The sequence below is a fragment of the Zophobas morio genome, unplaced genomic scaffold, assembly GCF_036711695.1.
Source record: "Zophobas morio isolate AGI-343-1 ecotype UQ-CSIRO unplaced genomic scaffold, CSIRO_AGI_Zmor_V1 ptg000011l, whole genome shotgun sequence".
Classification (NCBI taxonomy): domain Eukaryota; kingdom Metazoa; phylum Arthropoda; class Insecta; order Coleoptera; family Tenebrionidae; genus Zophobas; species Zophobas morio.
This window is the reverse complement of record NW_026972116.1, coordinates 22,772,162-22,787,350: the sequence shown is the minus strand read 5'-3', so window position 1 is coordinate 22,787,350 and position 15,189 is coordinate 22,772,162. Positions and strand designations below refer to the sequence as shown.

The 15,189-nt window shown below is 30.9% G+C and overlaps 1 protein-coding gene across 5 annotated transcripts in view; it reads left to right on the top strand.

Moving 5' to 3' along the window:
- Positions 1–15,189, top strand: part of LOC135127251 (uncharacterized) — a 206,524-nt gene that overhangs the window by 85,923 nt on the left and 105,412 nt on the right. For 3 of the 5 annotated variants that reach the window (XM_064053673.1, XM_064053675.1, XM_064053679.1), the window contains exons 2-3: positions 14,065–14,267; positions 14,488–14,577. The exons of 1 other annotated variant lie outside the window; for it this stretch is intronic. In XM_064053673.1, coding sequence (XP_063909743.1) covers positions 14,492–14,577 — 86 coding nt within the window. In that variant the 5' untranslated portion in view covers positions 14,065–14,267; positions 14,488–14,491. The remainder of the gene's footprint in view (positions 1–14,064; positions 14,268–14,487; positions 14,578–15,189) is intronic. One more of the 5 variants, XM_064053674.1, reaches the window with a different exon arrangement.

The window sequence follows — 15,189 nt, the reverse complement described above, 5'->3', positions numbered from 1 at the left end:
TAGTAACAGTGTAAAAAAAAGCATGTTGGCTGAGATAAAAAAACCAAGGCTTATTCATAAACCAAAAGTATAGAAGTATGTTATATTATAAAATCTAAGTGTCATTTAGTAAAAAATTTTGAGAGGACGTCATCAAATTGTTGGTGAGGATGATTGGCCAATTCTTGGTTAGCATTTTACTATCTACACGATATTTCTAACATGCTTACAAAATTTGACAACAATCGATCCGGTAGTTTTGAAGATTATCACGCAGATGACAGTAAAAAGCACTTTGACGGAAATGGGAGACCAATTTTTTCGTACTCTTGGGGACATGAAACGTCGGGGAAACTTGAAAATGGTCAGTATAAATGTTATACCGGATGATTTTTTAAATTCTCATTTAGTTTTCGCTGCCCATTACGTCACCAAATTACGTAGGTCGTCTTTTAGAACATACAGAATTTCTAGCCTTTGAAATATTTCGAATTTTCGGAATCTTTAGAAACTTCGGAATTTTTGAAATCTTTGGAATCTTTATGTTCTTCAGAATCTTCGGAGAATCGAAGTTTTCAGATTTTTTTAGTCTTCGAATTTTTCAGAATCTTCAGAGACTTAAAAGAATCATCAGAATCTTTAGCATCTCTAAAATTCCGAAATATCTATAATTTTTGAAACTTTTGGAATCTCTAGAGCCTCGGTAAATCCTGATTTTTTTTTAATTTCTGAAGTCTCTAGAATCTTTGTAATATTCAGAGTCTTCAGCCTTTTTGGAATCTTCAGCCTTCGAAGTACTGAGAATCTTTGGAATCTTTAGAATTTTCAGAATCTTGAGAATCTTTAGAATTTTCGGAATCTCTAGAGTCTCGAAATATCTGGAACTTTTGGAATATCTGGAATCTCTAGAGTCGCGGAATATCCAGATTTTTTTAAATTTCTGGAGTTTGAGAAACATTAGAGTTTTTATAATTTTTAGATTCTTCAGAAACTTCAAAATTGTTATAAATTTTGATCTCTTCAGAATTTTCAGAATCTTCAAAATCCTCGGAATCTTCGGAATCTTTAGAATTTTCAAAATCTTTCGATTCTTTAAAATTTCTAGAATCTCTGGAACCTTTGGAATCTTTGACATCTTTTTGCGCTTAATCTAGATGTTTGGTGGTCACTGGTGTAACAGCTGACGCGGATGCTAAATTTAGGGAAAATAAAATTGGGGAAATTACATTTAGAACTAGGTTGACAGTTTAATGATAAAGTAGATTAAAATAAATGTGGAATAAATTTATTATAGCCGAGGCAATAATAGAATAAATTCTAGATTTGTTTAAATTGTATATATATTATTCAAAGTTTTTTATTATTCTTTAATCGCGTCACTATTTAGAAACAAATATGTATTTGGAAAATATAAAATAGATTTGTCTAACCATTTTTGAAAAAACCTTTTTTAATCCACAATTTGAAGCCTACATCGATGGAAAAACGATTGTTCCGATTAAGATTAATACCTCAGAAAATAAATTTTACCATTTTTGGACAACTTTTCCAAGCGCTGGATTTTTCAATACTCCCCACTTTTGACATTTTCGACTATTTTCGAAAATTAGCTAAAAACATTTTCTTGTGATTTTGGTATCCAAAAGCCATTTTCGGCTTCGTTTCTTCGCAAATTCCCACCCTTTTCCAGAATTGCCAACAGAAATTGAGCCATTTTACGATTTTTAAAAAATCTCATTTTCAGTCCAAATTTTCCGGAAATTTTTGATTCGCCGCTATGAACACGCTATATTCTTCGAGTCAGCACGTCCAGATCTACATTTCTGAATTTTTTGAGAATATTTGGACAACTTTTCCAAACGCTGGATTTTTCAAAAAATATCATGCACCTAATTAAAAAAAAATTTGATCTAATCTTGGTCGGACATGAAAACATCTGTTTGTGCTAGATTCAGGTCAAATAAAACTTTGAAAATAATGAACACTATTATATTCTAAAAATTGTTTAATTTAGTGCCGCAGTGTTGCGTGGAAATTTTCGGTGTTGCGGGGATAATTATATGTGTTATAGTGTCATACTGAGGTGTAAGCCGATTTCATTTCAGCATACTTTCGTTGGAGACCTGGAATCACTTTTCATAAAAAACCATTCTTCAATAAAATTCAGATTAATTTGCTTTTCGTTTACTGTACAAATACTGTAAGAGTAAATATATAGTTTTTTTGTGTCCGACCTTTCAAAAATATAATTGTGCGTTTATCACAATGAAAGTTTATAATTCGACAAAAAAGTCTCGATGAAATGAAAAAGTGTAAAAAATTTGTAGAGATAAATTTGCACTTTAATGAAGTTAAAAAAGTAGAAAGAATATTTGACTTAATTGAATTTAATTCGGTCTATTTGACGTACTATCACGATTTTAACTGTTATAAATTTTAACGCCATTAGTGGTGCTACTTTATCTTGCTTTACGTAGGTCGTTTGAACTAAATAATGTAAATCAAATTTAAGACCTCGGTTTTTGATGTTTTATGTTTTGAAAACTTATAATAGCTTCCACTGCTAAAATCATATCGTTAAATCGAGTTCGCATGATGTGCCACAAAGCTTGGGAGTTTATTCATATCTAAATTATCATTCTGTATATCTCCCCACGTTATTAATATCTGTTGATTAGTTTCATGCTAGGGGCTAATAATTTGAAAACTACGGTGCAGACAAGATACTGAAACTACGTAAAACATAATTTTTATAACTATAATATGTTTTAACTTTGTTGTAATTAATTACTTTCAATGTATAAAGACTGTCAAGAAAATTTAATTGGGGTTAAGTGCCGCTTTAATTTTAAGTGAAACAGAAACGGATTTGTCAATTTGGGACAATATAAATAGACAGAAAAACTCCAGGGATCTAGGTAAAAATACACCTAGACCATTTTAGATGCTGCATTGAACTAAAATGCAGAAACGAGGTAAATTCTGTCTAGTTTCAAGCTTCAACTTCATTACGAGCTCTCTAAAATTGTCGCCGGACTAAAAATACACAGATTAAATCTACTCTTCCTGCGTGGTCTTTCTTGTCTTCGAAATATTCATTATCGACATTTTTGTCTTCCTCGCAAGATGAATGTGCCAAGCAGAGCCCTTTTATTCAGGTCACAAAATCGCTTGACAGCGTGACGCTGCACTTCCCCAAACTTTAAAAATCGCAATTATTGACTAAACGGCAAATCTCGAAAATAATAAGATTCAAGATCAATCATTATAAACTTGTTTACACGAAAATAGGAGAACAACGAACGTCTGAAAACCCTTCATATTTTTGCCGCAGTATTGATTGATGATCGGACGAGTCATTATTCTTTCATTGAACTAATACGAATCAAGTGGTAAATACAAAGGGTTGATTTAACGGTTTATTTATTGATCGAGTAATAAGAAGTATCAAGTCCTAGGACAGTTATTATCGCTTCTTACCTAGTCCAATTTACAAAATTAGGACTATGAATATTAAATAAGGTAAAGCCGCCGAGTTAATTCCCGGAAGTTTGTAACGTTCACTGTCAGACATCAAAGCCTAACTAGTTAAATTATAAACGGACGAATGTTTTAAAATATTGGGTACTTACGGTGGTAATGTCGTCGTTTGATCGAAGCAGGGTGGCTTGGGGCAAATGCGGCGCCACGTGACACGATTTATTAAAAAAAAAATGGTTGAAGGTTATTTCGAGGGAGTTTTCCTCGCCTATGATGTGGAACCCAACAATTTCTGTTTCTTTTTCATTTTTTGTTTCTTCACTTTTTCAGTTTTCCAACTTTTGCAATATTTTTTAGATTTTGCAATTTCTCGTTTTGAGTTTCCGAGTTTTCAATTTTTCGTCTTTTGATTTTTCGATCTGCGATTTTTCAGTTTTTCGTTTTTCTTGTTTCTTCAATTTTTACATTTTGCAATTCTTAGCTTTAAAATTTCTCACGTTATAAATTTTTCAGTTTTTCAATTTTTCAAATTTTGAATTTTTCAATTTTTAGATTTTGGAAATTTTTCGTTTTGAATTTCTCAAGTTTTCAATTTTTAATCTCTCAGTTTCTCGATTTACCATTTTTCAATATTTCTTTTTTCTTGTTTCTTCAATTTTTGAGATTTTGAAATTCTTCGATTTTGATATATAATTTTTTTTTCGATTTTTGGTGTTTCGGATTTTCAGTTATTCAATTTTTCAACTTCGAATCAAAAAATGGAAAATTGCAAAAATTCTCAAATTGAAAATCCAAAAATTGAGAAAACGAAAGATTACACTTCAAATGATAACTTTGAAGAATATAAAAATTGGAAATCAACTTGAACAATAGAAAAAAAACGAAAAATTCAAAAATCGGAAGATTCTAAAAGAAAATGTTAAAAATCGAAAAAGTGCAAAATCGAATTGAATTATAAAATAACAATATTGAAAATTAAATCAATCGAAAATGAAATAATTGGAAATTTTTTAAACTGGATGAACGAAAAATTATAAAAACGAAAAAAAAAACATTGAAAAAATAAAGGAAACGAGAAGATGAAAAATTATGATACAAAATCGTGAAAATGAAAATTGAAAAACCGGGAAAATGAAAAGTAAAAATCAAGAAATTGCAGAATTGAAAAAACAAAAAATTGACAATTGAGAAACTGAAAAATCGAAAAATGAATAATTGCATTATCGAAAAATTGCAGAATTGAAAAACTGCGAAGTGCAGCTTAACAAATCTCGCTTCTTTGAAAAATTACATATAAACAACTTTTTTGACTTGAATTTTTCAATTCTTCAATTTTCCCTTTTTTCCTCAGTTGTTCTATTTTCAGTTTTCCAACTTTTGAATTTTTCAGTTTTGGAGTTTTCAATTTTTCATTTTTCTTGTTTCTTCAATTTTTTGATTTTGCAATTTTTCGATTTAAAATTTCTCGAGTTTTCAATTTTTAATCTTTCAATTATTGGAGTTGTGATTTTTCAATTTTCCGTTTTTCTTGTTTCGTCAATTTTAAAATTTTGTTTCTCGAGTTTTCTTACAAATTTTTCAGTTCTTGAATTTGTGAATTTTTCAGTTCTTCATTTTTATTGTTTCCCCAATTTTTAGATTTCGATTTAAAATTTCTCGAGTTTTCATGTATAAATGTTTCAGTTTTTCAATTTTTCAACTTTTCAATTTTTAATCTTTCAGTTTTTCGATTTGCTATGTTTCAATGTTTCCTTTTTCTTGTTTCTTCAATTTTTAGATTTAAAATTTCTCCATTTTTCGTATATAAATTTTTCAGTGTATCAATTTTTCAACTTTTGAATTTTTCAATTTTCAGATTTTGCAATTTTTCGTCCTAAATTTGTCGAGGTTTCAATGTTTAGTCTTTCAACTTTTGGATTTATGATTTTTCAATTTTTCGTTTTTCTTGTTTCTTCAATTTTTAAATTTTGTAATTCTTGGATTTAAAATTTCGCGAGTTTTCATATAAATTTTTCAGTTTTTCAGTTTTTGAACTTGTGAATTTTTCAGTTTTTAGATTTTCAATTTTTCGGTTTGCGGTTTTTCAATTTTTTGTTTTTCTTGTGTCTTTAATTTTTTTTATTTTGCAATTCTTCGATTTAAAATTTCTCGAGTTTTCATGTATAAATTTTTTAGTTTTTGAATTTTTAAACTTTTGAAGTTTTCAATTTTCGTATTTCTTCAGTTTTACATTTTGCAATTTTTAGATTTAAAATTTGTCGAGTCTTCATGTTTAAATTTTTCAGTTTTTTAATTTATTCCAATTTTTGAATTTTGCAATTTTTCGTCCTGAATATCTCGAGTTTAAATTTTTAGTCTTTCAATTTTTGGAGTTGCGATTTCTCCATTTTTCGTTTTTCTTGTTTCTTCAATTTTTAGATTTTGCAATTCTTGGATTTAAAATTTCTCGAATTTTCATGTGTAAATTTTTCAGTTTTTCAGTTTTTGAACTTGTGAATTTCCGCTTTGAGTTCTCGAGTTTTCAATTTTTTTGGTTTGCGTTTTTTCAATTTTTCGTTTCTCTTATTTCTTTAATTTTAGATTTTGCTGTTTTTCTTTATCCGACAAAAGTATGACTAGGTAATTTATGATGCAAGACAACAAAATACTTAAATTTTGTCCTCAGTTCTACAGTGAAACTTCATGCTGTAATAAAACGTGAAAAAAAAATCAGTTTCAGTTGTGTTCTATGAAAATTTTCGTATTTTCAAAACTATTTTAATTATTGTTCTTGTGGTGCTTTTTTGGAATAATAAAATATATCTGACGTATGTTACAACTAATTTTTTAAGTAGAAAAAAAACTGGACTGGGAAATTATTACAGAATGACCTACCTGTACTAGTGTCACTGAAATTATCACAGCATGTTTCACTTTTCTTACAATACCTCTTTCGGTGGTTTCAGCGGAAAGATCTTTTTCGAAATTAAAAATGACTAAAAATTTTTTAAGAAACAATGAGCCAATGCAGATTACCTTTATTGAATCTCTCAAATGGAAATCAAATTGCTAGAAGCTTAGATGTGTCAAATTTTGTATCAACTTGTCTAATAAAAATAGATTCCGACAACAGATTTTGCTTACACTCGGTAAATAAAAAGCTTTAATCAATGCCTCTTCAAGTTAACGACGGAGTTTGCAGATCACACCTGTTTATATCGTTACACTCTTCTTCTTTTTTGTTGTGATTAGACCCCCATTAATATTTATAATTTCTCGATGGAAGACTACCTGAAGTGCCCACACTCCGATTACCATTTTCCCATCGACCCGTCTCTTCTCTTATTTTCCCAATACCGAAATAAGCATCGGAGGTAGGTGTCCATTTTTTACCACGACCACCAGCCTATATTCGCTGCCACCGTAGCCCATATGGTGGCCCGCATTTTGTAATCCCAGACAACCCACAATTTAATTTTTACCAACGGCATTTTTTATGTTCATATGCCATAAAATTCGGCATATGGGATACGGTCACGTATTGTTAACACAACGAATTCTATAAAGTCGATTCGATTTGGTGTCAAGGGGTGAGGTTATTCGCATTTTTAATATTTTTTCGCACGGAAACGAGAGGCGGTGCTGATCAATTATTTAAACAAGATGGCGGCGTATCGGGATTCGGCTTAGCCCGGATTCGAATGGATTTAATTCTTAATACGGCAATCGTAAAAACCTATATCGCTTACGTTTACGCTGTCATAAAAAAGGTTTTTTGTTGTAGTTATATCGATTGGCGATAAAGTTGCAGAGGTTGTTGACTTGTTTGATAGGCGATGAAATTGGATTGTTTGCATCCTTTCGAAGTACTAATAAGCATGTCAGATTTTTTTGAAAAATATCTTTAGTCAAATTAGTGTTACATTGTGTGCATCAAATTTGATATATACTTATCCCCACCCAAGACACTGTTTTTTCGGCAAGACGCACAAATTGTTTGAGCAAGTAGAAATGTCCTGAAATTTAAACTTTTAGCGCTGCACGTTAGAGACAAAATAGAGGAAATAATTTAGATATGATAATAATAATTATTATTATTCAGAAATTTTCCCAACTGACTACTCGTTGATATTCACAGAGAACGATTAGCCATTGATTTCCTAATTCCTGTGATATGGGGGAAGCCCAAAATTTTAAATCCGATACCGACGCCTTGCTTAAATCAAAGGAAATGCAGAAGGGTTGAATTCCCTGTAGCGGGAACAACGTTGATCACGAAATGACGGCTCGAAGGCATGTTTTAGAATCGATGGAGCCACAATATTACCACTCTCTTTCCAGAACTAAAGCAGGATATAATCCATCAGATTGGCGACTCTTTATCGATTTGTCACAGCGGAATTTAAAGGCAATGTTTCGTCTTAACGAAATTCAAAACCTTCAATCGGTGTGCCTAATTTGGTTGATCGAAAGGAATTTTCGCAACAAAATGAGTGTCCTTGTTTGTTTTGTCTGGCCCATCGATCTATTTTCGTCTTTTGTTTAATCTGTACACAGTTTTTTTGTAATGGTTGGCAGTTCTGGAAAATAAAAGACGCGATTTTTTTGTGCGAAGGGGAACACGAATTTAAATAAGTTATTTCTATCTAACTAACATTAATAAATTACGTAGTATATATGTAAAATGATACTGAAACGTGTAAAAAATGTCTTCAAACCGACTTTTTCGAAAATCTTGGTCCATTAACACTTTTCAAAAATTTCAAGTATTCAATACATACAAAAAAAATGAGTTTTTACAGTTGCAATAATACTTTGTTTTTTGAAATCATTTAGAAAATTTTGGTCCAGGACTATTAACAATTATGTCTTTTGAATCCCAAGATTTTTTCAAGACTCGCATTTTCAATTCTAATTTTTCGAAAATCTTGGTCCGTTACTATTAAGACTATGTTTGTCAAGGAGTTTTAAAGAGTTTTTCATCAACCTGAAATTTTCGGTCCCGCGTATAAATTTTTTACCGTTTTTCAAGGTTTCAAGATATTTAAAAAAATCCATTTTCTAACCTAATTTTATCAAAATCTCTTGATCCGGGACCATTTTTGTTTTTCGAATAAACTGATGGAAATTTATACCCCCAGCTAGCCCGTTATGAATTTTTTGACCGTTTTTCAATCCCATTTTCAAACTGAATTTTTCGAAAATCTTGGTCCGAGATCAGTAACACCTGATGTTTATTTAATCAACCCGTTAAGATCTATATACCACCGATTTTTCGAAAATCTTGATCCGGTAGCATTAATAATTTGTTTTTAGGCAACTTTTCAAAAATCTAAAATTTTTACGAGCCCCGCATGAATTTTGACTGTTTTTTTTTTTAATTTCATATTCAAACCTTTTTTAATCTCATATTCAAACCTTTTTTAATACCTTGATTCTGGACCACTACTTCAGGTTTTTTAAATAAGCTCGTCGAAGTCTATACCTATCCCCTGGCCCTTTAACGAATTGTTTGGCCGGTTTTCGAGTTTTTGAAATTTTTAAGGAAACATCATTTTCAAACCGAATTTTCGTAAATTCTTTAACTCTTTAAGATTTTTTCGAATCAACTCCTCAAGATCTATATCGCAGAGATTTTTAACCACTTTTCGAGATTTCGAGATATGTATTTACAAAAATTCATTTTCAAACCGAATTTTTCGAAAATCTTGGTCCAAGACCAGTAATACTTGATTTTTTTCGAATCAGTCGAGATCTACATATCCTCCAATTTTTTGATGGTTTTTAGGTAACTTCAAAAATCCGACATTTTTTGACTGTTTTTCGAAATTTCGAGATATTTAAAAATGCCATTTTCACACCTAATTAATCCGGAACCATTACTTTTTTTTTAAATAAGCCCCACCTTCCCCTTTTTTATGAATTTTTGAATTTTTTGCTCGTTTTTCGAGTTTTCGATATATTTAAAAAACTAATTATTTTCAAACCGAATTTTTCGAGAATTCTTTAACTTCAAAATTTTTTCGAATCAGCCAATACCTCATAGATTTTTGACCGTTTTTCGAGATTTGGAAATAATTAAAAAAAATCATTTGCAAACCTAATTTTTCGAAAATCTTGGTTCGGTAGCATTAATACTTTGTTTTTAGATTCACACCGTCACAGAATCTTTTCAGGATTTTTAGACAACTTTTCAAAAATCTGAAATTTTCATTGTTCCTTGACAGTTTTTATAAAAAGAATGTAATTTTTTTTAAAATCCCTTGATCCTAGATCACTACTTCATGTTTTTTTTAATAAGCTCGTCGAAATCTATACCCCCATTATCCCCCATCTATACCTATATTATGAATTTGGAATTGTTTGACCATTTTTCCAGTTTTTGAGATATTTCTAATTTTCTGAAATTTTTTTAACTCTTAACATTTTTTCGAATCAGCTCGTCGAGATGTATATCGTAGAGATTTTTAATCGCTTGTCGAGATTTCGAGATATTTACAAAAATTCATTTTCAAACCCAATTTTTTTAAAATCTTGGTACAGACCTATTAACAATTTATGTTTTTCGAATCAGCCCATCGATATCTATGTCCCATAATTTTTAGAGGTTTTTGAGACATCTTTTCAAAAATTTCAAGAATTTTTACCAACCTCAAGGAATTTTTTTGACCATTTTTCGTAATTTCCAGATATTTTAAAAAAATCTCACTTTCAAACCTAATTTTCTTTTAAATCTCTCGATCCGGGACCATTACTTAATGTTTTTTGAGAAAGCTGGTACAAATCTATACTCCCGACCCTCACCCATCCCCTTCCTTATGAATTTTGAATTTTTTGGGCGTTTTTTGAGTTTTCGGTATATTTAAAAACATTAATTTTAAAACCGAATGTTTCGAAAATTCGTTAACTTTTTAACATTCTTTCGAATCGGAGCGTTTTTTTTTTTTAATTTTAGGCAACTTTTCAAAAATCTCCAACTTTCAGCACCCCCTATGAATTTTTTGAAAAGTCTATTGATGCGAGACGATTACTTTGTTTTTTCAGTCAGCTCATCGAAATCTATAAGGCCCATCCCACACCCCCTTCTTTATGAATGTAGAACTTTTTTGGCCCTTTTTCGACTTTTGGCGATATTTAAAAAAAGAACTTTCAAATCGAATTTTTCGAAAATTCTTCAGCTTTTTAACACTTTCTCGAATCAGTCCGTCAAAATTTATATCCCAGAGATTTTTGATCGTTCTTTGAAATTTCGACATATTTCCAAAAAAAAATCATTGTCAAACCGAATTTTTCGAAATTCTTGGTCTGAGACCTGTAATAATTGATGTTTTTCGAATCAGGCCGTCTAGATTTTTTTTTTGAGGATTGTTTGACAACTTTTCAAAAACCTGAAATTTTCGATATCTCTGTGTGAATTTTTTGACCCTTTTCCAAAATGTCGAGATATTTAAAAAATATCATTTTCAGACTTAATTTTTTGAAAAATCTCTTGATCCGAGACGATTTTCCGACTTTTTGAGGTATTAAAAAAGAAAATTCAAACCGAAATTTAAAAATTTTTTTTTGCCTATTTAGCTTGTTTTCAGACCAATAATAATAATTGGTGTTTTCAATATCAGCCGTCGAAATTTTTTGTGGATTTTTGGCCAACTTTTCACACATATATCTGGAATTTTCTTACCGACGTATCAATTTTTTGACCATTTTTCGAGATTTCCAGATACTTTAGAAATCTCATATTCACACCTATTTTTTTTTTAAATGTCTTGATCCGGGACAATTGATTTATGTGTTTCAAATAAAGTGATCGAATTCTGTACCCCCAGATACTCCCTCATTAATATTTTGACCGTTTTCGAGATATTTAAAAAATGATTTTCAAACCGAATTTTTCGAAAATCTTGGGGGATTTTGGTGTTCTGTTTTTGAAAAATTCTGACCTGACCTATTTTTGAGTTAATTTTGAAACCCTGTTTTTTTTTTATTTTAAAACAATCTTGAGATTCTAGGTATTTTTATTTGGAACAATTTGAAAGTGCTTTGGAGCCTCTAGTGTCTTTTCTTATAATTTAATTAAATTTCTTAGAGGATAGGTCATTTGCCAAAAATAGTCTTATCCTGGCTTCTACTCGCCCCGCCCACCCACCCTCTTTTTTCTTAGAGGGTATGTCATTACCAAAACCAGTTTTATCTTGCCAGGTACTAACCCCGCCCACCCGCCCTCTCTTTTCTTAGAAGGTATGTAATTTGCCAAAATCACTCTTTTCTTAGCAGGAACTAGCCCCGCTCGCCCACCCTTTCTTTTCTTAGAGGCTATGTCATTTGCCAAAATCGGTCTTATCCTAGCAGGTACTAGCTCCGCCCACCCATCCTCTCTTTGGTATGTCATTTGCCAAAATCGATCTTATTTTAATAGGTACTAACGCCGCCCACCCACCCTCTTTTTTCTTCGAAGGATCTTATTTGCCAAAATCAGTCTTATCCTAGCAGGTGCTAGCCCCACCCACCCTCTTTTCAATCAGCCGGTCGAAATCTACATTCCAATTTTTTTTGCCGTTTTTGGAGATTTCGACATGTTTAAACAATCTCATTTTCAAAACTAATTTTTTGAAAAATCTCTTGATCCGGAACTATGACTTTATGTTTTTTCAATAAACTCGTCGAAATCCACCCCTTATGAATTTTAAATTTTTTAGCGGTTTTCAAGTTTTCGAGATATTTTAAAAACAAATTAATTATCTATATCCCAGAATTTTTTGAAAATTTTCAGGCAACTTTTCAAAAATCTGAAATTTTCACTAGCCACGTATAAACTTTTAACCGTTCAAAAAAAATCTTATTTATCTTATAAAGTAAATGTTTTGAAAAATCTCTTGATCCGGGAGAATTTTAGATTTTGAATTTTCACACTTTTTAACTTTTTTCTGGCAGAAATTTTTTGAAAATCCTGGTCCGGGACTAGTAATACTTTATGTTTTTCGAATCAGCCGATCTAGATAGATATAGATAGATAGATATTTTATTTGTGCTAAGATACATAGTATTTGCACATGTCATAATTACAAAATTAAAAAAAAAAAAAAAGTAAATTCATACAACATAAAACTGAGCATAACAATTACTTAAATTAATCATTAAACATTAACCATTTCTAAAGCATTATTCAAAAATTCATCAAAATTGTAGTAGCACTTCTGTAACAAATACCGTTTAATGGTGTTTAGAAACTGTTTAGTATGCATTATTTTTATCTGTTCTGGTATTACATTAAAAAATTTAATACAGTAATAATTTATGCCAGTTTTAGATTTTGTAAGACGTAATGGTCTATACGCTATTAAATCATATCTAGTATTGTAATTGTGGTACGAATTTAATTTCGGATACAATTCTGGCCTGTCTTTTATATACTCTAAACACTTAAAAATAAACATTGACGGTACAGTTAGAATGCCTAAACTACGAAAATATGATCGACAGTCCTCACGATAAGCTAAATTGGCTACTACCCTAATGGCACGTCTTTGCAACTTAAATAATCTGTCACACGTTGACGTATGGCCCCACGCTAATACTTAGGGCATATTCCAAATGACAGTGCACCAAGGCAAAATATGCTACTCTAAGAACATGCATAGAAAGACTAAGAGACAAATTTCGGAGTAAGAAGATATTTCTAGATACCTTTTTGGCAACCTGATCACCATGATTATTCCACGACAATTTAAAATCTATAAATACGCCAAGATATTTGACACACTCTACAAAATGTTCATCTTTTTGTACATGTTTTAGTGTGAATAACATTTTCGTAGTTTTTTTACTGTTTATGCCTAATCTATTCGCAAGGAACCATGATTCAGTATTCGTGATAATTTGCTTTTGTTTTGAAATTGTGTCTTCTCTCGGTGAGTCTGCAAAACTTACAGTCGTATCATCCGCATACATCATAACATCAACATTTTTTAAATAGTAGGGTAAATCGTTTATATACAACAAAAACAGAATGGGACCCAATATGGAACCCTGCGGCACACCATAAGTAATAATGGACTCATCAGAAAGTGATCCATCTACCTTCACACACTGAGTACGGTTTGTTAGATATGAACAGATAAGCTTCGTGCTAAGCGGATGAAAATTATAATAAAGTAACTTCCTTATTAAGATGTCGTGAGAGACGCAGTCAAAAGCTTTACTAAGATCCAGAAAAAAAGCATTGTATGATTCTTTTTTTTTGTGATACTTGATTGACAAAATTGAGGATAGCTGCAGAAGTTGAAGAGCCTTTTCGAAATCCATACTGATTTGGAACAAGAATGTTTTCGTTCTCTAAAAATTGTAATATTTGTTTTAATAATATCTTCTCAAAAACTTTTGCAACTATAGGTAGTAGAGATATCTTAATATATATAAATCTCGTGTCACAATGTTTGTCCTCAATGGACTCCTAAACCACTTAACCGATTATAATAAAATTCGCACACCATGTGCAGTTCGATCCAACTTGAGAGATAGAATAGTTTAAATCTCAAATTATAGTCGCAATTTTAATTTATTGTTAATTATTTGTCTGCTATTATTTGACAGTCACAATTATCTGTTAACTCCAAATGATTCTAACAGGTGTCGATACCTTTCGACTGGGTTGAGTAAGTAATCAATAGATGGCGCTGCTATGGTAAATCTACGAACGTGCTACATTTTAACAGCATAATTACCACGTGTTGTTGACGCTATAAAAAGAGAATATCATAAGAACAAGAGCAGCAGGAGAACGAGACATAGCCACAGTAGGAGCACAGGAACAATAATTTCAATTTATACATGTAAGTAATATCACAAAGTTTTATAAAAGTTAATTAATATATCAATGAGAAAATGGCACAAAGCTCCCCACACTTTTTCAATAATTGTACAAAAATTTTTATATTATTTTTATTTAACCTCCATTGAAAATTATTTTGCACTTATTATTTCAATGTGCTATGATAACATGTTTTTCAGTTCTTCTTTCTAATATTTAAACGATTAAATTATTATTTTCAGTCAAATGCCACCGAAAAAATCGAACCTCAACAACGCGAGCAGCAAAGGGTCACGACGCAAACGTGTTGAAAGAGCTCAGCAATATCAAGTGTAAGAACATTTTAATTAATTGTGTTCAACGTACTTCCCCTTCAAATCTCAATCCAGTGAATTTGTATACCAACATCAACATTTTCGTCTTTGTTCGTAAATACTTTCATTGTACTAAAGGGTTATAGTAGTAGAAAGTCAAATAAGGAGATCACCATATTTTTTTACAAATACCATCTGTGTGAAAAAGCATAGTGGACTCCGTGACTGATGTTCTCTTATTGTTCCTCTTAGATTCCACAAGACTCTAGGATTGTTTTTGTTTTTAAGTACAAAGTTATTATTAGCTTCTATCTTTGCATATTTTATTTCTAGGTTATATTGGGTTCTGTAGTTACACATTAACAATTTTAACTCTTGAGTCTTGTGCAATTTATATGCATCTGTTATAAGACCTAAAGTTTCTCTTCTCTCATTTGCCTTATTTTATTAGTAAACCAATTTACAGATAATTGATTAAGACTTTTTTTGTGCATGGTAACTTGTTTTAGTGGAAATGCTTCCTCAAAACTCTAAAACTACATTACAGATTTTTTTTCCGTTTTTTGAGATTTCGACATTTTTTAAACAAAAACAAAACAAATTTTTTGAAAATTTTCTTGATGCAGGACG